The following is a 24,181-nucleotide window of genomic DNA, read 5'->3' on the forward strand; positions in this document are numbered from 1 at the left end:
GACATTGCTATCCTGAGTGAAAGCGAAGAGGAATTAAATGATCTGCTGAATGGAATGAACAGTCTAATGAGTACACAGTATGGTTTGAGAGTAAATCGGAGAAAGACGAAGGTAATGAGAAGTAGTAGAAATGAGAACAGCGAGAAACTTAACGTCAGGATTGATGGTCACGAAGTCAATGAAGTTAAGGAATTCTGCTACCTAGGCAGTAAAATAACCAGTGACGGACGGAGCAAGGACGACATCAAAAGCAGACTCACTATGGCGAAAAAGGCATTTCTGGCCAAGAGAAGTCTACTAATATCAAATACCGGCCTTAATTTGAGGAAGAAATTTCTGAGGATGTACGTCTGGAGTACAGCATTGTATGGTAGTGAAACATGGACTGTGGGAAAGCCGGAACAGAAGAGAATTGAAGAGACGTGGTGCTATAGACGAATGTTGAAAATTAGGTGGACTGATAAGGTAAGGAATGAGGAGGTTCTACGCAGAATCGGAGAGGAAAGGAATATGTGGAAAACACTGATAAGGAGAAGGGACAAGATGATAGGACATCTGCTAAGACATGAGGGAATGACTTCCATGGTACTACAGGGAGCTGTAGAGGGCAAAAACTGTAGAGGAAGACAGAGATTGGAATACGTCAAGCAAATAATTGAGGACATAGGTTGCAAGTGCTACTCTGAGATGAAGAGGTTAGCACAGGAAAGGAATTCGTGGCAGGCCGCATCCAACCAGCCAGTAGATTGATGATGGAAAAAAAAAAAAAAGTTATTAGGATTGAAATCCTTTGAGCAGTATTTTATCACTGACAGTGAAGAAGTATATATGATTGCAATTTTATACGATTTTTTTATGATTTTTGTGGATCTGTGTGTTGGCATTTGACATTCCATCACCACTTTCATTAAATCAACATTAAGGAAATTCTCTTGAAAATTAAAGTCGGTCTGGGCAGCCCACAATTTATTGAAAATAGCTAGTTACTAGATTCATGTTCAGGGAATGAAGACACTTAACTCAATAGCACATTCGGTATATTCTTGGGAATCTGAAGTTTGGAGAGTAATTGTTGTTGTTGTTGTCTTCAGTCCTGAGACTGGTTTGACGCAGCTCTCCATGCTACTCTATCCTGTGCAAGCTTCTTGATCTCCCAGTACTTACTGCAACCTACATCCTTCTGAATCTGCTTAGTGTATTCATCTCTTGGTCTCCCTCTACAATTTTTGGAGAGTAATAAGTAGTCAAAATACAATATACTACCGCTGATGATTTCTTGGAGGGAGGCAGAGAGGGGGGAGCGAGAGACCCCTCTTCACCCCCCCCCCCCCCCCCCCCCCCACACACACACACACACACACACACACACACACACACACACACACACACAGCAAATGTGCTTGTGCTCTGCAATTTTAAGTCAGTAGGCACAAAAACAATGCCAGAATTTTGAACAATTGAGCAAAAATGCTCATAATGATTTCTCTTTTACCAGGAAGAAAATTCACAACTTTACATTCAGAGTCATTAACATATATTTACAGCACTTTACTTCTCATTGGTATAACTTTTTCAGTTTGATCAATAATCTATTTACAGCACTTTTAATATGCACATAGGTACATTACATATATTTTGCAAAAAAAAGCATCTGAGGACATTCAATTTATTTCCTTACAGTTATTGACTGAGTTGAGTGGATGCAATGAACAAAAAGTGAGAAGATACAAATATTTTGTTCACTAACTTAATGTTAAGTTGGGAATATCTGCAACATTATTACCAATAACCTGGAGTGTAAAATGAGGAAAGTAAGTCTGAAGATAATTTATACACTGCCACTTTTAGAAGTTTTAGTAAATGGTAACAGATGTAAATTGTCCATATTTCACTATCAGTCTTGATTTATTTGAAATTATGATCTAATAATTTACGAAGGATACATGGTATGTCAAGTACAGTGGCTCCACTTTAAGGGAGATGAGATAGCCACGCTTCAAATACATTACTCGTTACTTAAATGGAACACACAACAAGTTTCAATATGAGAATACTGAGAAACAAACAGCACTTAATGCAAAAAAGGAATGCTTTCTGTGAAAAGTCTACATACTAGTGGATATGACAGAAGCTAAAATTTAAACTCATTCCAAGAATACAGTGAAACATTGTTCTGGTCCCATTCCAAGTTATCTTTGTAGAATATTATTAGGAAAAATTATGAACAAGAACTATTTGGTAACTTCAGTGAAACTATGACTTCTTATAACACACTGTAAAATGAGAATGAGAAGTGCTGTTATTGTTTAAATGGTGAATAATACAAACAAATGCTCCACTGGTCAACAACCTACTAGAATAATTAAATTTGTACATGTCTTCTTCAGCAACTGAGATAAATACTTAATATGTTCTGCCTACAATAATACTGCAAAATATTACTAAATTAATGTTATCACTTTACACATTAATCAATAAAGGGAATCACACTTTCATGTAACGATTGATACATTTGACAATTGCACATGAGTAACATTTTATAATACACTATATACATAATGGCTTATTTTATATAAAGAGCTTGTCATATTAAGGCACCAACAATTTTAGATGAAATGACATACCAGCTGGATTCCAGTACTGTTCCACAAACAAATATTTACTTCTTATTTGCAACTTGCATATATATTGACAATCTCAAGCAATTTTCTCACAAGTTTGTTTTAGAAGAATGCTTTGCTCCACATGGTACAGTCTGATAAATTACTAAACTGTCAATCCAAAAATAAATATATGAACAGTATTCCATCCTCCTTACAAAAATTATTGATGAAATTATTTATACACTGATGAGTTACATGTATACATTACTTCCCTTGTATGGGCAAATGTAATAACTCCCATCAATAAACACTTAGTATTAAAATAAAGTATCAAATTCACATTGTTTCTGACTATATGATTACTTTGGCTAATGTTACACATCATTCTGACTTTGCATCACTGTTTCACCCAATGATCCACAGATTAACTTTCTCGTATCTTTAAAGTGATTCATACCATCCACATGACAAGCACAGTTCACGCCTTTCAGGCACTGCTGATTCTAAACAGTAAATTAATGCACATTAGATATTTTGTGCGTATGTTGTAACAAGGAGATTAATGAATGTAAACAGTCTTTTCCTACATTTCTTGAACTCTGCATAATTTGGTTCATTTTATGTGGAAATAATTTAAATATCATTAAACAGTACAACAATACATATAAGGATAGATTTTTTGTGGATAAAAAGCTGCTTAAAATTACTAAAAAAAAGGCAAAACTTCAAGGTAACTACTTACAATGAGATACAACAATGTCTGTACTGTAAAACCTGTCAGATGTTTTTAAACAATTGTGATGTTACTGCATCCTTTTCTGATAGACCTTCATTCCTGCACCAACAGTGAACAATCTACACATATCACAATATATAAAGCATATATCAGTGTGCCAGTTGTTCCAAATGACAACACCAGCAGTCGCCTAAGTCAGCTTATCTTATGATTTTAGGTATTTTGACATGAACACCTTATTTCATAGAGGGCTGCCAACAAAGTAATATAATTAAAATCTAGTGCAGTGTGTCATTCAGTGAAAGACCTATCATTCTAATTATTAAATTACAATAAAATGTATGCAAAACATTTCAATGTTACTCTATATTTCTAATTTTCAGTAAGAGATCTCAATAGGAAAATACAGAAATAAGATGTAAATTTATAGGCAGTTCTATAGCTGGAAGATCTGAGTACTGAAAGTACAACTGACACAATACCTGCTTATATATTTGTGTTGAAAAAATTCAATTGAAATTTGTAACTAAATGAGGTGAAAATGCACAAGATGTTTAAATATATCATACTTCTGAAATAACATGACAGGCATTAAAAGTCACTGCATGGCCCACATTTATGTTTTAGTGTGTAAACTGAATTTGAAAATGGCCATTCAACTGCTGTATAGCATGTTCAACTACTTGATACCCATCAGTAACCAAACTGTTACATTTTTATACTCCTCATGAAAAATACAGTTTCTGCTGTAACTCTGCCATACAAACACAACAAAAATAGCTGCCACTTCACTTCACACTCTACATCTGATTTGGCTAAAGAAAATTTCCAACATGAAGCTACTGTCTTTCTAGAGTGTGGAAAAACCACTCTGTGAAGCGACGTAGCTGTTGTGCAGCTGCATGTGACTCCTCTTGTAACCGCCTATTTTCATCCCGCAGTCTCCGATTTTCATCACGAAGTCTACGTACTTCATCTTCCAATGATAGTCTACGTCTGTGATCCTGCTGAACTGATCTTCCCTGACGACCAGCACTTCCAGTTCTGCATAAAGGACACAATAAATTCATCTTTATGTCAAATGTATTTGATAAAGGAATAAAAGGAAAATTTTAATATGACATCAAATAATGGAAAATTCAGGATGGAATAACAACAATATGTGAAGGGTGGACTGCTACTCACCATAGAGGATTGAGTCACAGACAGGCACAATGAAAAATAATGCTAGAAATATTCAGCTTTCAGACAAACAAGTCCTGATGAGGGATTTAATCCAGCAGCTGAATATTTTTAGCATTCTTTTTCATTATGCCTGTCTATGGCTTAATGCCACCTTTTGTAGTGAGTTTGTCTGTTCTTACCATACTGTTCTTAAAATCTTACTGTATGAAGATTTGTAAATATTACTTGCCCTAAACACAGGATTTATTAATAAAAGTATCTATATTAAAAGAGCACACTTTCACAACAATGAGACTCCTCCTACAAACAATGTGTACTAGCTATGAAAAACCAGTACAACTTAAATATTGCATTAATTACCTATGCATTTTCTGGTTTTAAATGGTAAAATGTAATAGGTTGAACAGAAAAACCCATTTTAGGTCATCATCTAAAAGTGCCCCCAGTAAGGATTGGTGCACAGAGCTCTTACAGATCTGTCAAAGAATACAGATGAAAATAGAAGAGGCAAAAAAATTTATAGCACAAATGAAATAATTAAAACTTTAATACAAATACTAGCTAGTACACATTGTGGCAGTAAAACAGGTAGTACTGTTAATATACATAAAACACAAGAGCATAAATTTCAAGTGTAGGGGATGATAAAAAAAGAAGACTCTTCCAACTTCTTAGGTGTACATGTAGACAGCAAATTAAATTAGTCCTGCCATATTCTGGCTCTGGCAAAAAGATCTAGTTCAGCATTGTTCTTACATGTATAGTTTGTGCAATTACATAGTCACAGTTGCTTTCTTTGGAACTCCCACGCATTGTCGTCTTATGGCGACATCTTTTGGAGTAGCCAGCCCCTAACAAGAACTGCACAGAAGACAGTCCACATTATGGTGTCAATCCAAGACACAATTGAAGGTATCAGTGCCACAAACTACAGATTTTCACAGTGATGTGATATGTCATATCTTCTCCCTTGTATATCACATCAGTAGGACAACAATACAAGGTAAAATCAGTACTTACACAGCGACAAAATTAACTTCATCTTTGCGCAGAAATGACTAGCTTACTCCAGTATGAGAAACCAAAATACAAAAGAAAATTGAACAAATACCTCTCGCAGAGATCACGTTATTCCACTGATAATTTTATACTGAGATGTCTCATTGTGTATGCATGAATACGATCTCTTATTTTTTGTTGTAAAATATACGTCTATTTCCTTGTTTCACAGTATTACTTCAGTCACTGAGTACCAACACTAATGTCTCAGACTATTCATCAACATAAATTCTTGTTTTCATGCACAAAATACAATATTTTTATCAGTATTTACATGTCCACTGATCTAAGTGATAACATGAATCTATCAAATTCTGCTATTATGTATTCACTATTTTAAGTTTTGTAAATATTCATTATGGTAAATTTTGGAAAAAAACAGTCTCTTTCCATACTCTAGCAACTCTACTGCTACTGACAAATGGCATTTGTATACACATAAGCAAGGCTACTGGTTTCAGTGCAGTTTTTATTTTGGCTGGACCAGTATCAGGCTACATGCCCACCTTCAGAGGTCTTGCATAAGATACACAATACATTGTTGTTGTTGTTGTTGTTGTTGTCTTCAGTCCTGAGACTGGTTTGATGCAGCTCTCCATGCTACTCTATCCTGTGCAAGATTCTTCATCTCCCAGTACTTACTGCAACCTACATCCTTCTGAATCTGCTTAGTGTATTCATCTCTTGGTCTCCCTCTAAGATTTTAACCCTCCACACTGCCCTCCAATGCTAAATTTGTGATCCCTTGATGCCTCAGAACATGTCCTACCAACCGGTTCCTTCTTCTTGCCAAGTTGTGCCACAAATCATCTTCTCCCCAATGCTATTCAATACCTCCTAATTAGTTATGTGATCTGCCCATCTAATCTTCAGCATTCTTCTGTAGCACCACCACATTTCCAAAGCTTCTATTCTCTTCTTGTCCAAACTATTTATCGTCCATGTTTCACTTCCATACATGGCTACACTCCATACAAATGCTTTCAGAAACAACTTCCTGACACTTAAATCTATACTCAATGTTAACAAATTTCTCATCTTCAGAAACGCTCTCCTTGCCATTGCCAGTCTACATTTTATATCCTCTCTACTTCGACCATCATCAGTTATTTTGCTCCCCAAATAGCAAAATTCCTTTACTACTTTAAGCGTCTCATTTCCTAATCTAATTCCCTCAGCATCATCCGGCTTAATTCGACTACATTCCATTATCCTCGTTTTGCTTTTCTTGATGTTCATCTTATATCCTCCTTTCAAGACACTGTCCATTCTGTTCAACTGCTCTTCCAAGTCCTTTGCTGTCTCTGACAGAATTACAATGTCATCGGCGAACCTCAAAGTTTTTATTTCTTCTTCATGTATTTTAATTCCAACTCCCAATTTTTCTTTTGTTTCCTTTATTCCTTGCTCAATATACAGATTGAATAACATTGGGGAGAGGCTACAACCCTGTCTCGCTCCCTTCACAACCACTGCTTCACTTTCATGTCCCTCGACTCCTATAATTGCCATCTGGTTTCTGTACAAATTGTAAATAGCCTTTCGCTCCCTGTATTTTACCCCTGCCACCTTTAGAATTTGAAAGAGATTATTCCAGTCAAAATTGTCAAAAGCTTTCTCTAAGTCTACAAATGCTAGAAATGTAGGTTTGCCTTTCCTTAATCTATTTTCTAAGATAAGTCGTAGGGTCAATATTGCCTCACGTGTTCCAACATTTCTACAGAATCCAAACTGATCTTCGCCGAGGTCGGCTTCTACCAGTTTTTCCATTCGGCTGTAAAGAATTCACATTTGTGACTTATTAAACTGATAGTTCGGTAATTTTCACATTTGTCAACACCTGCTTTCTTTGGGATTGGAATTATTATATTCTTCTTGAAGTCTGAGGGTATTTCGCCTGTCTCATACATCTTGCTCACTAGATGGTAGAGTTTTGTCAGAACTCACCCTCCCAAGGCTGTCAGTAGTTCTAATGGAATGTTGTCTACTCCCGGGGCCTGTCTTTCAGTGCTCTGTCAAACTCTTCACGCAGTATCATATCTCCCATTTCATCTTCATCTACATCCTCTTCCACTTCCATAATATTGTCCTCAAGTATATCACCCTTGTATAAATCCTCTATATACTCCTTCCACCTTTCTGCTTTCCCTTCTTTGCTTAGAGCTGGGTTTCCATCTGAGCTCTTGATATTCATATTCATACAATTCATAATAATATACGGTGTGTGTGTGTGGGGGGGGGGGGGGGGGGGGCGCAAGCCACATTTCCTTATAAACCTCTGGATCTATTTCAATCAAACTTGGTGCACATATCATTTACTATCTGGAAAGAAACCCAGCGTGATTAAGAAGTACGTACCTTCCATAAGGCTGGGCGTGGGAGCACAAACAGAAGCATAACATAGTAATGTCAATGAATTTCAACCACATTTTACATATACATAGGGCTCATTATTTGTATAAAAATACTGTATGAGTAATACAGTCTTACAGGTGGGGGTGTTTGTGAAAAAGGGTGAGAAAAGCACACGGTAACTCAGGGATGCTTGAAGCATTTTCAACATAATTTGTATACAACAAGATTCATTTTTGCATAGAAGTACTGCGAGAATGAGATATCCCTACGACCACTATGGATGAGGATGAGGGGGGGGGGGGGGCGATACGTAAAATGTTCTTAAATGACCTTGTAGTGTTTCAAGAATTTCCGCATAATCACTTGGCCTTATACCATCTCGAACACACAGCATTTTAAATATAAGTGTGAGAGCCTATTTACTGCGCATCACCTGTCTGTGTGTGCAGGTTTGAAGTTTATCGTGAGACAATTTTAGACACAGTGGTCGGACGGCACCGACAAGTGTTTGGCGGTCACACCATGGAAGCTGTTGTGAAAGAACAAGGAACGTTTCTGTATTCAGTGCTGTTCTGTAACTTTGATGATTATAGTGAAAAAAGAACAATGGAGTTGGAAAGAGACTTAATTAATGTTCGTTTAGGGCATGGAGAGGATAAGACGTGTTCAAATGCAGAATGAGAATGGACTTCGGTTTTAAGCCAACCCTTTCTTATGTGTAAATAAACTCTGTTTTTAACCTTTGAACACAAGAAGTGACTTACTTGATAGTGTGTTTATGTGGAGAATGAGTTTTGTAAAAGTTTGATGTTCAAATATACGCTGTGAAATGAAGTGAAACTGCTTATGTCTGCTTATTTTTATAAGTAGAAAGAGTCTTGAGAAATTTCTGTTCCTAGCATATATACTTCGGAGAAGAGAAAAGGAGGTTGCAGCAGCAAGCTAACCAGCAAGGAAAGTTGGCTGACAATCTCAAGTAAGTTGTATCATTGAAGAAGTAGGATTTTGCACTTAAGTTGTCCAAAGTGCTAGAAAATGTTGGTTTTTGTTTCATGTATTTAATTCCTTGGAATACGTTTAAAATATGAAATGCAATTTGCCTCTTATTGTGCTGCTCAGTGTGTAAACCAGGTCACGAGAATGTGCACTACAGTGAGTCAACAATTTTGGCGCGTTTCACGACCAGAGGTCAAGCCATACAGTTGGGTACCACAGATAAATTTAACATCCTCTCTGAAGTCTTTTACTGTGTGAAACAGAAAATCAGACAAGTAAATGCAATGTAAATAAAATATGTGTAAATATGCAAAGCTGCAGGTAAAAGCCTAGTAGACAACAAAACAAGCAGCCTTTTTTTTTATCTACATAAAAACAATGTGCGAATACATAGAAAGAAGGATCCTTTATTGTATGATTATATGATAGCGGAACAAACACTGGTAGCAGTTACTTCTGTAAAATATGTGGCAGTATGCGTGCGGAACAATTTGAAGTGGAATGATCACATAAAATTAATTGTTGGTAAGGCGGGTACCAGGTTGAGATTCATTGGGAGAGTCCTTAGAAAATGTAGTCCATCAACAAAGGAGGTTGCTTACAAAACACTCGTTCGACCTATACTTGAGTATTGCTCATCAGTGTGGGATCCGTACCAGATCGGGTTGACGGAGGAGGTAGAGAAGATCCAAAGAAGAGCGGCGCGTTTCGTCACAGGGTTATTTGGTAACCGTGATAGTGTTACGGAGATGTTTAGCAAACTCAAGTGGCAGACTCTGCAAGAGAGGCGCTCTGCATTGCGGTGTAGCTTGCTCGCCAGGTTTCAAGAGGGTGCGTTTCTGGATGAGGTATCGAATATATTGCTTCCCTTCCCGAGGAGATCTTGAATGTAAAATTAGAGAGATTCGTGCGCGCTCAGAGGCTTTCCGGCAGTTGTTCTTCCCGCGAACCATTCGCGACTGGAACAGGAAAGGGAGGTAATGACAGTGGCACGTAAAGTGCCCTCCACCAAACACCGTTGGGTGGCTTGCGGAGTATAAATGTAGATGTAGATGTAGATGTAGAATGTTATTCATCAACTTCATACAGGCTTCAGCACACCGTGAATACAAAATGTCTACTGCTATTATGATCAATGGAACTCATAGAATAAATACTGTAATTTCTCCAAGACGATCCTGTAAGTAAGGCTTATTTTAAACTTAACCGTCATTTAACTGTGCCGGTTTGCAACTTAATGTTTCCGTTGTTTAATTTTAAACTTAGGTCATTTATCGACAGTCCACATTTTGATAATACAAGGATAAATAAAATAAACAAAAAGATATGGTTCACATTGATTTTTATCTTCACTAACTTTTTTTGGGTTCTAAGTTTGTCAACTCTGGTATCACCATCTTTAATTACCACCACCCTCCTCCTAATAGCACAGCTGTGAAATGTTGATCTTTGTTGCCACAAATATTTCACAGTTTCTTCAGAGTATGTTGCAGTTTCTGAGGCTGTGGTTACAGTAGAACCTGAGAATACAGCTGGTTTTTTTTGCTGAGAACATAACACATTTCACTTCTATACTGATTTGAGAATGTTACATTGTTCCAAACATATCATCTGCCTGCCACTCTCTCTTTGGCTGTGTAGAACCAGCAGCTGATACACACACTTTCGTTCCCACTCATACCTTGTGGTGAGCATCAACAACACTGCTGCAGGAAACATGGAAGTATGCCACTGGCCCCTGTCTAGACTTACTGCTTCCTCTAGAAATATGTATCGCAGTTGTGTATTTGTCCAAATTTAAAATTAATTCAAATTGATTCAGCCAAACTGCTGTTTAAACGAGGTAGAAGTTCATAAAAAGCCAGAGTGCGCAGTATTGATCCCATAGTCGTCAACACAATGTAACTTGCTGCCTGCTCACCACTCCCCATCCCGCACTCAACCTAGTTCTCAGCCAAGCTGGTGTTCTCGTTGCCCCTCTAACTCTTCCTTCCCAGAGTTTTGTGTTTTAACAGTTGTGAAACATAGACTGCAATATCTTCTAGGGTAAATGTCATATGTAGCATCACCAACTAATAAACAAATAAAAGATCACAACTAATTCAGTAAAAAGTCTCACTTTCACTCATCCCTTGATCTAGTGACATCTGTTAATAGTACCTCTATGATGGGTCTTGCTACTGTAATTTATTTTTGAGATAGCAATTACAGTCAGACCAATATAACTTATTTCATTTTTTAGACATTTCATTCTGGATCAATTTTCTTTCTTGGTTCATGTGTATTCACCATCTCATTCTGAAGCTGACTAAAAGCGTGAACATTTTTAATCATTTTTCTAATACGTGAACACCAATCAAATTTCTCATTTGCAACCCACTTGTTAAATAATTATGGTATCTCACAACCAAATAAAATATTTACTTGCATTCAGAATCAAACAATGTTTTTTGAAGGACAACACTGTCATCTTACCTTTACTTAAAAAGCACCATAAATATTTGCATACAGTATCCATACAAATAAGACAACTTTAATATGATAGAATTTAATGCCATGTCCTCTGGTGTTTTACGAAGTGTCAGATTTTAAACAGAGCAAGACTGTTGTGATGAATAGTTCATAGTTTCTAACATATGACTTGCACCAGCACCGCACAAGTAAAAGGTCCTGTGACTGACTGAGCAAAGTCAATGCTGTATTGAACACTTCAGTATATCATGAAATCTTGAATCTGTCTAAGCACAATTATCACTTGCCCTACCCACCCTTCTGAATTCTTCAAAATAAATCTGCACTTGATCTCAATAGCCAGTAAGACGACACTATTAACCAATGTAAAAATGTTTACCTCAGCAGCAATAGTTTAATACTTGAATATAAGAGGACACTGTAGTTTTCGAATGATGAATCTGGGAAAAAGTCGCATTTTATAATTGAATAAATACAGGATATGTTTGTAACATGTAGAAGATCAAATTAGAAGTTCCTCCTCCAGCAAACAAAGATGAAAAAGTGGAAAGGATAAGTAGAACAGAGCAATACACAGGAAGTAAGTCAGCATGAAGTAAACTTACTGTTTACATTGAGAGACAGAACACACACACTAATGAGCAGCTATGTGAAAAAAAAAGTGCCATACATGAACTGAAAGAAATATACCATCAATCACTAACTGAAGTAGAAAAACTATGTAAAGAATGCCATAACAAGAATCTGAATTGCACTCCTGTAAATTAACTGTAAATTAAGACAGAATAATCACAGTTTTAAACAAGACTCAAAAGTTTTACATTGTATAATTTAATTATAATAATGTACTACATGCTTCAGTGAGTTAAAATGGCAGCCAGCAACCATCAGTCACAGCTATTTTACGAGCTTCATGTGTGTCATATGGAAGGAAAGTGTAGAGTGAAATACTGAGGGATTTGGTAATATATGATGTGACTGAGCAAATGAAAAAAAAAATAGTTTCTTGGTAAGCATTTTACTTTCAATAAAACAATTAAGAACCAACATTTTCAGTTTTGAAAGTTTCCTTTGCCACATAGCCTATCAAATGATTTCTAGGTAATTATCTGCTAGAAAAAGATTCCTTTGAGTCTCATAATGGCTTGGTAATGAATTTTTCATCTTTATGTAGAAAGTTATTGCTAATCTGACATTCAAAATTTGGTAAACTATAGTGCTTGGAGAGTGTCTCATCAAGAAAAGTGTGACAGCTGGTTGCTTTCTCCAAACTGGAGCACCAACATATTTCATATAGACAAGGTTGATAACAGCAGGTTGAACCCAAAGGTGTTTTATGGTTCACATTTCTCTTTTATGCATGATCATGAAGTTTGGATTTCATTAATAGTTTCAACTTTGTTTATGAATTTAATACAGACCACAACAAATACACCAACATATCCACCTATTAGTCAGTCATCCCACTGACTCCAGTCAACAGGATTTAAACCCTAATAATCTACTCTTGCTTATCTGCAGAGTAAAACTTTTGTCCTCAAAGCATTCAGTAACTGTCAGTGTTAGTATTCACAATCTGAGTGCTATTTATTCATTAATGGCGTAGCTTTTGTTCACATTTCCCAATGTTTTTAAGTTCATTTGACAGAGTTAATTTATTGATTTAATATTTATTGTTACATTTTCATATCTTGTCAGTCATTTTTAAACATGTAATTACAATATTCACATGTACACCCCAATCACATTCCCTGTTGGCACCATATCTATACCTTCTCAGTCACTAACAAAGATGAGCACGCACACTTGCAGGTTTTTTTTTTTTTTTTAGTGACACTAGCAACAGCTTAGTCTACTTTTAGATGTACTAAAATGTGCCTGTCTGCAACATCCCAACATCCCCTCTATGTGGTGAGTAGTCGGGGATTGTCATGGCTACGGGAGTGTGTGTTTGCGTGTTGTGTTGCTAGTGAAAGAACTAGTGCTCGAAAGCTATTGTGAATGCTGTTTTCTGTTATGTGTTTCTGTGATCCACGTATCAATCCACTATAGCTGAGTGGTTGCTTTTCCTTTATTTTACCTATATCACTGTCATTATTCTATTCCTACAGGGGCAATATAAAGGCATCTGAAGAATATCTCTAGATTTGAAAGCTGTAACTTCCTAAAATCTTGCCCTGAAATGACATCAATTCTGTGTGAGAATCTGCCCACTACACCCAGAATAGATTTTTGTCGCCCTCCCGATCTCCACAATATCCATGTCAGACCCTATTCTCCTTGTGCACCTATCTCCCTACCCTATGGCTCCTACCACTGTGACCATCCCTGCTGCAAGACTCATCCTATACATCCTCCGACCATCACCTATACCAGCCCTGTAACTGGCAAAAAAACATACACCACTATCAAAGAGAGATGATGATGATGGAGGACGCTCAACTGCGAGGTTAACTGCACCCGTACAAATCCCCAACCTTTGCTCAACCCAATCTCATCACCTTCATGAATGATGAGGAAACAATGAGGACAACACAAACACCCAATCACCTCCAGCCAGGTGAAAATCCCTTACCCCACCGGGAATCGAACCTGGGACCCAGTGCTCAGGAAGCGAGAATGCATCCGCGAGACCACGAGCTGTGGACTCAAAGGGAGAGCCACCTCTGAAACGACACATCGTATAACAGCTGTTATGTAAGCACTGTTAGGCCTTTTACATCAGCATGACTACCACACAGAGGCTGAACGGGCATAGGCAAAGGGTGTATATAGGCAACACACAATATCCCGCTGCAGAGCATGCTCTACAACATGACCCTCATGACCTTGGTGCCTGTTTCACTACATGCGCTACCTTGATTTTTTCCACAGACACTAGTTTCTCAGAACTCCACATGTGGGAAGTAGCACTATAACATGTCCTTGGTTCTCGCCACCCACCTGGCCTTAATTTACATTAATTCCTTCTGCCTCATCATTTTATCACAGTAACTACTCCTTTCTTCACTCCCTTTTATTTTTGTACCTCTGTCATTTCCTGACCTGTCTATTTTTCGCTGTCCCCTCCCCCCCCCCCCCCATGTGTGTGTGTGTGTGTGTGTGTGTGTGTGTGTGTGTGTGTGTGTGTGTGTGTGTGTGTGCGTGTGCGTGCGCGCACGAAGGCGCGCGCGCGCACGCACGCGCCAACATCGGCAAGAAATCTGAAGTAGTTAATGTCTACTACATCACTAATATGCAACACACACAACAAAGGTCCCAACGTAATTCCCTGGGGGCATGCTAAAAACTTGTTATTGCTCTTGGCACACAGCATTTTGTGCCACTTGGGACAACTGCCCCACCAGCACTGGCATTTGTCTATCACAAACTTATTTAATCAATCTATATCAATTAGTTGTTTATTTGTCAATACATTAATTGTCTATTGTTTATTTACAATACTAAGAAGCTGTAATATCTTTTTGAATACAAACCTCACACTGTCTAGGCCAAGTCTTTCAGCTACATCATCCACCCAATGCCCAAGGCTCTCACCATTGCGGGCTGCTTGTAGTTCTGCACCGGCACCAACCCCTACTCCTACACCACCTTCTGAAGGTGGCAAATGCAGCATGGCCCTTGTTGCTGTATCTACTAGACTCGGCCAGTCCATCTGACGTGCATCTGGCAGTGGTAGTGACAGGGGCTCCGTTTTTGATCCACTACCAGTGCTGACTGTTCCTCCGACAGTTATCTGTCGTCGATACGCTGGAACGCTACAGTGATGACAGCTATTAAGGCATACACAGTAGCATGAGAGAAATCAACATACATTTTAATTACATTAAAAAGTAATTTCACCTTCTCACTTTCATTAATGTGCCAAAGCACTCTTTACAACAATTTGTGTAATTTGTGGCTTCAAAGAGGAAACAAAGTAAAAAATGCATCAGAGACATATCATTCGTCAGTTTCTCACATATTGTTGTCACCTAATGTGCAGCTTAGAAAAACAATGAACACTGCATGAAAATTTTGAGTTTTTCACATGCTTCTCATGTCCTCTAAAGCACCCATGGAACCCCCAGTTTCCAGCAGTACAGCATCCGTCCAATGGTAAAACCGCTTCAACTACCTTCAGGACAACATGTAACTACGTAAGACGTCAGTAGCTCATTCAATGAACAAACTGAAGACATGAGTGGAAATAGATAGCAACATAAGGATATTGTGCAGCCTGAAGCAGAAGTTCTGGTGCGTGGAGAGAGAGAGAGAGAGAGAGAGAGAGAGAGAGAGAGAGAGAGAGAGAGAGAGAGAGAAGGGGGGCTTAGAATGGGGCTGACTTTATTTGGTGTCTCTGGTGTGTTTCAGATAATTCACAGACAAATGTTTCACCATCTTTAACATTCACTAAAGAAAACTAAGGAAGAAATATACACTAACCAAAGGTGCCATATTTCAAGATTGTTGTTGGTTCCTACAACATTCAATCACTGTCCACCAACAGTGTGTGGCAAACCAGCACTACTTTTTGTTTCACTAGCTACAAATCTAGATTTCACATGTCATATGTCAAAATAAAAACACTTAAGAGATTGCACTACTAGCTCTCCAATGAGAGAAACTCATGGAGAACCATATATTTATCATCTAACTGCAAAATATTATTATTATTATTATTATTATTATTATTATTGTGTTAGAGACTCATCTAACAAACTAACTTTTTTATTACTATTCTTTTTGTCTTTGTCTCGGGGCATACCTGTCATCTCTATCGCGGGGAATGATCTTGTTGTCAGTCGGTGCTGGACTTGACGCCGTACTAGCATTCGAGATAACTGTAGCTGGTCTTGCCGTGGTAAGTATTACTTCACGTTCACGTTCTCGGTCTCGGTCTCTGTCACGACTGTGGTCACGATCTCTCTCTCGTTCCCGTTCACATTCTGGTTCAGCTTTGTTTACACAAAGCTTCTCCTGGTCATCAACAAGCAGTATGAATGCACAGGAAACATAAAATACAAACCACAGTATGAAATAAAAAGTATTTTTGAATGGAGCGTCTAATTACTTGGGGGCCAAAAAAGGAACAATTTGAGACTTGTTGAGAGACAAAACTTCGAAATTATATTCAAATCTCTCACTTTTATAATTTTAAAAATACAATTACCTAAGGAATGAAAAACTACAGGTGAAAAGCTGACACTAGCCTACTTTTCCATGTATTGTGCTATAGGAATTTTTATACATTTCAAAGACTTCAGTGTGTTTTCAAATTTGCATGCTTTCAAATTTGCATTTCTGTCAAATTTGACCTTAAAGTTACTCCTCTAGGGAGCCAGAAAATAGATATCAATCTTGTACCAGTGATATTTTTTGCAGTCATTTTCAACAAGTGATACAAAATAAGTATTCATTGCGATACGCAGTGGCTAATTTTTTAAAAAAAATATTATTTCTCGAAATGCCATATGTTTACTTTTCGCAAGAAAACACCTGGTATACTACTTGATGTGGAAATTTTAGGACAGGAAGCAATACGCAGCAAAGACAAATTATACTGAAAAACCATAAACAGTATAATAAGTCAGTGTTTGTAAATTTAAACACTGATGTTTATCATTAACAATTCCGTTTACCTTCCTCATATATAGTACAGGCCAATCTGAAATGAATACAGCAATTACCAACAAACGTCTGTACCAATTTAATGCATTGCAATATATTGATACGAGTTACAGAGAATGTAAAAGAAAATTCAAAATTTTGATTGCTGTGCAAGACTGAGCACTGCCAAATTGGGGTATGGAGGATTGTACATTTTTAAATCAACATCTTTCAACCCACTGAATTTGGCCATCTTCATCTGTGGAGCTAACAGCCATGGATACATCATCATCATCATCATCATCATCATCATCATCTGCTGCTACTACTACTAAACAATAAAACATGATGGCTGCAGTAATAGTACAAAGTTGCTTCAACATATTATTATACAATGTCAATTGCACACTTGAGGTAGATAAACTGATTATACCTTTTCAGGATTATCTTCATAGTCTGGATTAATTAGCCTCATTAGTTCTTCTTGCAAAGAACTTGAGGTAAGACCAGAACTAGCACGGTGCTCTCTGTCTGTCCGAGACCTTGGTGTTACTCCAGGCCTGAGCCGTGCCTCTCCAGGGCCTGGGTGGTTCCCAGCTGCATTTGCTGGACGAGGGCTGAGGTTTCGACTGCTTCCACTGCTGGCATTGGTTTGCTGAGACTGCTGCTGGCGCCGAGGAGTGCGACGAAGACGAGGTGAAACTCCATCGCTGCCACCACCGGACAGGTCATCTGCCAAAATTCATAACCAATCGGAATCATAAACCAGTAGTGAAAACAAAGATGGAGACTTTACATGACAATGTATGATACATCAATTAATTTAATGTTAATAATCACTCCACTAGTGATATTTTTGAAATGATCCACAGAAAAATCAATTATAAAGCTCCAACACAAAGTCCACCTTGTGATAAAAATAAATGGAAACATATGAGGCATTCGTCACTGAAGCATAAACTATCTTGTGTGTATCTGACAGGACTTATTTGCGTAAAATAATTTTAGTCAACATACAACACAAAACAAGAAAAAATGCACCCCCTCACACCGACTCAAACAGTACGCCTAGGCTCCACAATATAGGGTAATGAAAATTAATTATAAATTAAGAAGGAGGTTAATGCTGATGATAAGTATACACTGAGAAGAAAGCTATAGAAAGCACTGGCAGTGAAATACTGCTACAAATTGGATGAATGAATACAGGATTAACTGATAACTTAAGTTGAACAAAACTTGTTAGGTATCCCACTAATCATATACAGCTGTACATATAAGTACCATTTTTCTGTTATATTTTATTGGTGTAAAAATTATTGTAAGTACAGCACTATCTGACAAATCTTCTGTACACAAACCAGACTCATTGTAAATATGTATCTTGAGATGAATAAATCATAATTCACTCTCAAAGAACTGTAGAAGAAAATGTTAAACAGTTTAAACATAGATTTTGATTTCTAGAACCTAGAGTTTATCAAGACACTTCAGTGTCCATATATTGGCGAATAAACAATTCTGCTGACAAAGTAAGGAATACTAAATTTCACAATAATTGTCCCCAATTTATTTTCATTTTCCCTCCCCTTAGAATAGTTTTCTATGGCTTGTTGGTCTTATGAGGAAATTATCTTTCATAATTCATACAATGATTTGATCAAATCCTTCAGTTTTATAGTTTCAACAGTGTCGTGTACCTATGCATTCCCCATTTTTTATGACTTTGAATCTTTATGAAAACACTTATAGAAGTAGCAACAACGGGAAACAATTGGTGGTGATCACACGAATATGAAGAGCAAGAGAAATCACTAATGAAAGAATTTCTGACAATGAAAAACTTTTGTCAAAACTGCGACTGAAAGCTGTTCTACAATGTGGGGGCACTCACAGTGTGTAGAGAATATCACACAGATTTCTGCTCTCACAATATAAAAAAAAATTCCACATAATAAAACTTCAGACTTTACAGACAGAGCTGAAAATATAGAAGGGCAAACATGAAACAATCATTCGGCATTACTGCCCGGGGGAAACTGTGTGAAGTTGTTCAGCCACCTGATGCAAGTCTTTCTATTCGATGCCACTTTGGCGGCTTAGCGCAAAACAAGCACCTAGTCCCCAAGCAAAGAAAATTTCCAACCCAATCAGGATCTGAACCTGGGACCCCATGATCTACAGATATAGCAACACTAACCACTAAACCATGAGATTCTGATTAAATGAAAGACTGACAGATTTTCCATTATCAAAATTTTGTGCACACACTCTGAGAAAGCTTGTTTCTGAATATCAAAGCTGTTGCAATATACTGGTGATTGGTGGAGCGGGGACAGATGAACATTTAACTTTTGAGACACTAATACAATTTCCAGTTTTCAAATCTTCCTCCTTTAATCCAAGTAGTTACATGCATCTAGATCAATCAGCATCAAATGTCACTAATGCCAGAATATATGTTCATAAGCAATTACCCATATCACATAAGAATCAAGGTGATTGACACCACTTGCTCTGGTAGGCAACCCTCATCAGGGAACTGCCACTAGATGCCTCAGAGGCAGTGTAACCAGTTCTATGAAAACATATCCAGTGTTAATTGTAAATTACATTATGTTCATTTTAAACAATGTGCAAGGTGACCTTTGGAACTTCTATAAACAGTAATGGTGGAAGCTAAATTGAGTTAGAATGGCTTCAGTTTTGGGATCAGTCTTATGGGATATGGTTAGGTGAATATAGGGTTATAATAAGACTGAGGCGCCAAAGAAACTGGAATATGCGTGCATATTCAAATACAGCGATATGAGAACAGGCAGAATACAGCGCTGCAGTCAGCAACATCTATATAAGATGACAAGTGTGTGGAGCAGTTGTTAGACTGGTTACCACTGCTACGATGCCAGGTTATCAATATTTAAGCGAATTTGAACGTGGTGTTGTAGTTGGTGCATGAGCAATGGGACACAGCATCTCCGAGGTAGTGATGAATTGGGGACTTCCCTTTATGACTCTTTCACAAGTGTACCGTGAATATCAGGAATCCAGTAAGACATCAAATCTCCGACATCGCTGCGGCTGGAAAATAGTCCTGCAAGAATGGCACCAATGACAACTGAAGAGAATTTTGCAACATGACAGAAGTGACCCTGCCACAAATTGCTGCAGATTTCAATGCTGGGCCATCAACAAGTGTCAGTGTGCAAACCATTCAATAAAACATGATCGATATGGGCTTTCGGAGCCAAAGGCCTACTCATTTACCCTTGATGACTGCATGACATAAAGCTTTATGCCTCGCTGGGCCATCAACACTGACATTGTACTTGTGATGACTGGAAACATGTTGCCTGGTCGGACAAGTCTTGTTTCAAATTGTATCGCGTAGATGGATATGTACGGGTATGGGGACAGCCTCATGTATCAATGGACCCTGCATGTCAGCAGGGGACTGTTGAAGCTTGTGGAGGCTCTGTAATGGTGTGGGACATGTGCAGTTGTAGTGATATGGGACACCTGATATGTCTAGATATGAATCTGACAGGTATGTAAGCATCCTGTCTGATCACCTGCATCCAGTCATGTCCACTGTGCAGTCCAATGGACTTGGGTAATTCTAGCAGGACAGTGTGACACCCCATAAAGCCAGAATTGCTAACAAGTGGCTCCAGGAATGCTCTTCTGAATTTAAGCACTTCCACTGGCCACCAAACTCCCCAGACATGAACATTATTGAGCATATCTGGGATGCCTTGCAACGTGCAGTTCAGAAGAGATCTCCACCCCCTTGTAGTATTATGGATTTATGGACAGTCCTGCAGGATTCATGGTGTCAGTTACCTCCAGCACTACTTGAGACATTACTCGAGTCCATGCCATGTCATGCTGTGGCACTTCTGTGTGCTCAGCTACATGATATTAGGCAGGTGTAACAGTTTTTCTGGCTCTTCAGAGTACAAAGTCAAACAGGGGTAATGGAGGAGCGGATTTAATAATGAATAAGGAAATGCAAAGTGGTTAAACTACTATGAACGGCATGTCGTCGTCGTCAGTCCGAAGACTGGTTTGGCGCAGGTCTCCACGCCACTCTATCCTGTGCGAGCCTCTTCATCTCATGGGGAAATACTGCCACTTACATCTTTCTGAATCTGCTCACTGAATTCATCTCTTGGACTACTACTATGATTTTTACCCCCCCCCCCCCCCTCCAATATTAAATTGGTGATTCTCTGATGTCTCAGAATGGCTCCTATCAACAGATCCCTTCTTTTGGTCAAGTCTGCCACAAATTTTTCATCTCCCCAACTCTAATCAACACTTCATTAGTTATGCAATCAACTCATCTAATTTTCAGCATTCTTCTGTTAGCACAACATCTCTAAAGCTTCTATTCTCTTCTTGTCCAAACTATTTTTCATCCATGTTTCACTTCCATACATGGCTTCACTCCAGACAAATACTTCCAGAAGAAACTTCCTAACATTTAAATCTATATTTGAGGTTAACAGATTTCTCTTCTATAGAAATGGTTTTCTTGCCATTCCCAGTCTACATTTTATATCCCCTCTACTTCAGCCATCACCAGTCATTTTGCTGCCCAAGTAGCAAAAGACATCTACTACTTAAAGTGTCTCATTTCCTAAACTAATTTCCTCAGCACCATCTGATTTAATTCAACTACATTCCATTATCCTTGTTTTACTGTTATTTATGTTCATCTTATATCCTTGTTTCAACATACTGTCCATTCTGTTCAACTGCTTGTCCAAGTACTTTGCAGTCTCTGACAGAATTACAATGTCATTGGCAAACTGCCACATTATTTATTTCTTCTTGCTGAACTTTAATTCCTATTTCAAATTTTTCTTTGGTTTCTCCTTTACTGCTTGTTCAATGTACATATTGAATAGTATCAGGGGTAGGCAACAACCCTGTCTCACTTCCTTTCCAACCACTGCCTCTCTTTCATGCCCCTCGACTCTCATAACTGCTGTCTAGTTTCTGTAGAAGATATAAATAGTGCTTCACTCCCTATATTTTACCTCTGTTACCTTCAGAATTTCAAAGAGAGTATTCCAGTCAACACTGTCAGAAGGTTTCTCCAAGTCTACAAATGCTATGAATGTATGTTTGACTTTTCTTAAACAATCTTCTAAGATAAGTCATAGAGTCAGTATCGACTCGCGTGATCCTACATTTCTCCAGAATCGAAACTGATCTTCCCCTGAGATCAACTTCTACCAGTTTCTCCATTCTTCTGTAATGAATTCATGTTAGTATTTTGCAACTATGACTTATTAAACTCATAGTTGAGCCCTAAGAACAGCATACTGAATGCATTATCATAGCCAAAGAGAGAGACAAAGCTGACACCTACCACTATAGCACAAGTTTATACATCACATTGGTCTGTAGATGAAGAAGCGATTGAGGAAATGTATGACGACATAAAAGAAATTATTCATGTAGTTAAGGGAGACAAAAATTTAATTGTGACGGGATACTGGAATTCAATAGTAGGAAAAGGGAAGGCAAGGAAAAATAGTAGGTGAATATGGACGGAGAGAAAGTAATGAAAGAGGAAACTGCCTGGTAGAATTTTGCACAGAGCGTAAATTAATCACTGCTAACACTTAGTTTAAGAATCATAAACAAAGATTGTATACAGTGGAGAGTCATGGAAACATTGCAAGGTTTCAGAATGATTAGACAATGGTAAGACACACATTTCAGAACCAGATTTTAAACTGTAAGATATTTCCAGAGGCAGATGTGGACTCTGACCATAATTTATTGATTATGAACTGTAGATTAAAACTGGAGAAACTGCAAAAACGTAGGAAATTAAGGAGGTGGGACCTGGATAGGTTGTAAAGACAAGAGATTGTTGAGAGTTTCAGGGGGATCATTAGCTAATGTTTGACTAGAACATAGGAAAGGTATACAGTGAAAGACAAGTGGGTAGCTTAAGAGTTGAAATAGTGAAGGCTAGAACATTCGAATAGGTAAAAAGACAACTCCTGGTGGAAATCCTTGGATAATACAGGGGATATTGAATTTGTTGTTGTTGTGGTCCTCAGTCATGAGACTGGTTTGATGCACCTCTCCATGCTACTCTATCCTGTGCAAGCTTCTTCATCTCCCAGTACTTACTGCAACCTACATCCTTCTGAATTTGCTTAGTGTATTCATCTCTTGGTCTCCCTCTACGATTTTTACCCTCCACACTGCCCTCCAATGCTAAATTTGTGATCCCTTGATGCCTCAGAATATGTCCTACCAACCGGTTCCTTCTTCTTGCCAAGTTGTGCCACAAATCATCTTCTCCCCAAGGCTATACAATACCTCCTAATTAGTTATGTGATCTGCCCATCTAATCTTCAGCATTCTTCTGTAGCACCACATTTCCAAAGCTTCTATTCTCTTCTTGTCCAAACTATTTATCGTCCATGTTTCACTTCCATACATGGCTACACTCCGTACAAATACTTTCAGAAACGACTTCCTGACACTTAAATCTATACTCGATGTTAACAAATTTCTCTTCTTCAGAAACGCTTTCCTTGCCATTGCCAGTCTACATTTTATATCCTCTCTACTTTGACCATCATCAGTTATTTTGCTCCCCAAATAGCAAAATGCCTTTACTACTTTAAGTGTCTCTTTTCCTAAGCTAATTCCCTCAGCATCATCTGGCTTAATTTGACTACATTCCATTATCCTCGTTTTGCTTTTGTTGATGTTCATCTTATACCCTCCTTTCAAGACACTATCCATTCCATTCAACTGCTCTTCCAAGTCCATTGCTGTCTCTGACAGAATTACAATGTCATCGGGGAACCTCAAAGTTTTTATTTCTTCTCCATGGATTTTAACACCTATTCCAAATTTTTCTTTTGTTTCCTTCACTGCTTGCTCAATATACAGATTGAATAACATCGAGGAGAGGCTACAACCCTGTCTCACTCCTTTCCCAACCACTGCTTCCCTTTCATGCCCCTCGACTCTTATAACTGCCATCTGGTTTCTGTACAAATTGTAAATAGCCTTTCGCTCCCTGTATTTTACTGCTACCTTCAGAATTTGAAAGAGCGTATTCCAGTCAACATTGTCAAAAGCTTTCTCCAAGTCTACAAATGCTAGAAACGTAGGTTTGCCTTTTCTTAATCTAGCTTCTAAGATA

At 38.0% G+C, this 24,181-nt stretch overlaps 1 protein-coding gene across 1 annotated transcript in view; it reads right to left on the reverse strand.

Annotated features, from left to right (window-relative positions):
• Positions 1–1,529: 1,529 nt before the first annotated feature.
• Positions 1,530–24,181, reverse strand: part of LOC124620150 (signal-induced proliferation-associated 1-like protein 2) — a 197,508-nt gene continuing 174,856 nt past the window's right edge. Inside the window, exons 20-23 of the mRNA XM_047146820.1 lie at positions 17,429–17,727; positions 16,154–16,365; positions 14,883–15,164; positions 1,530–4,383 (exon numbers count right to left, since the gene is read on the reverse strand). Coding sequence (XP_047002776.1) covers positions 4,179–4,383; positions 14,883–15,164; positions 16,154–16,365; positions 17,429–17,727 — 998 coding nt within the window. The 3' untranslated portion in view covers positions 1,530–4,178. The remainder of the gene's footprint in view (positions 4,384–14,882; positions 15,165–16,153; positions 16,366–17,428; positions 17,728–24,181) is intronic.

Source organism: Schistocerca americana, chromosome 6 (assembly GCF_021461395.2).
Source record: "Schistocerca americana isolate TAMUIC-IGC-003095 chromosome 6, iqSchAmer2.1, whole genome shotgun sequence".
Lineage (NCBI taxonomy): Eukaryota > Metazoa > Arthropoda > Insecta > Orthoptera > Acrididae > Schistocerca > Schistocerca americana.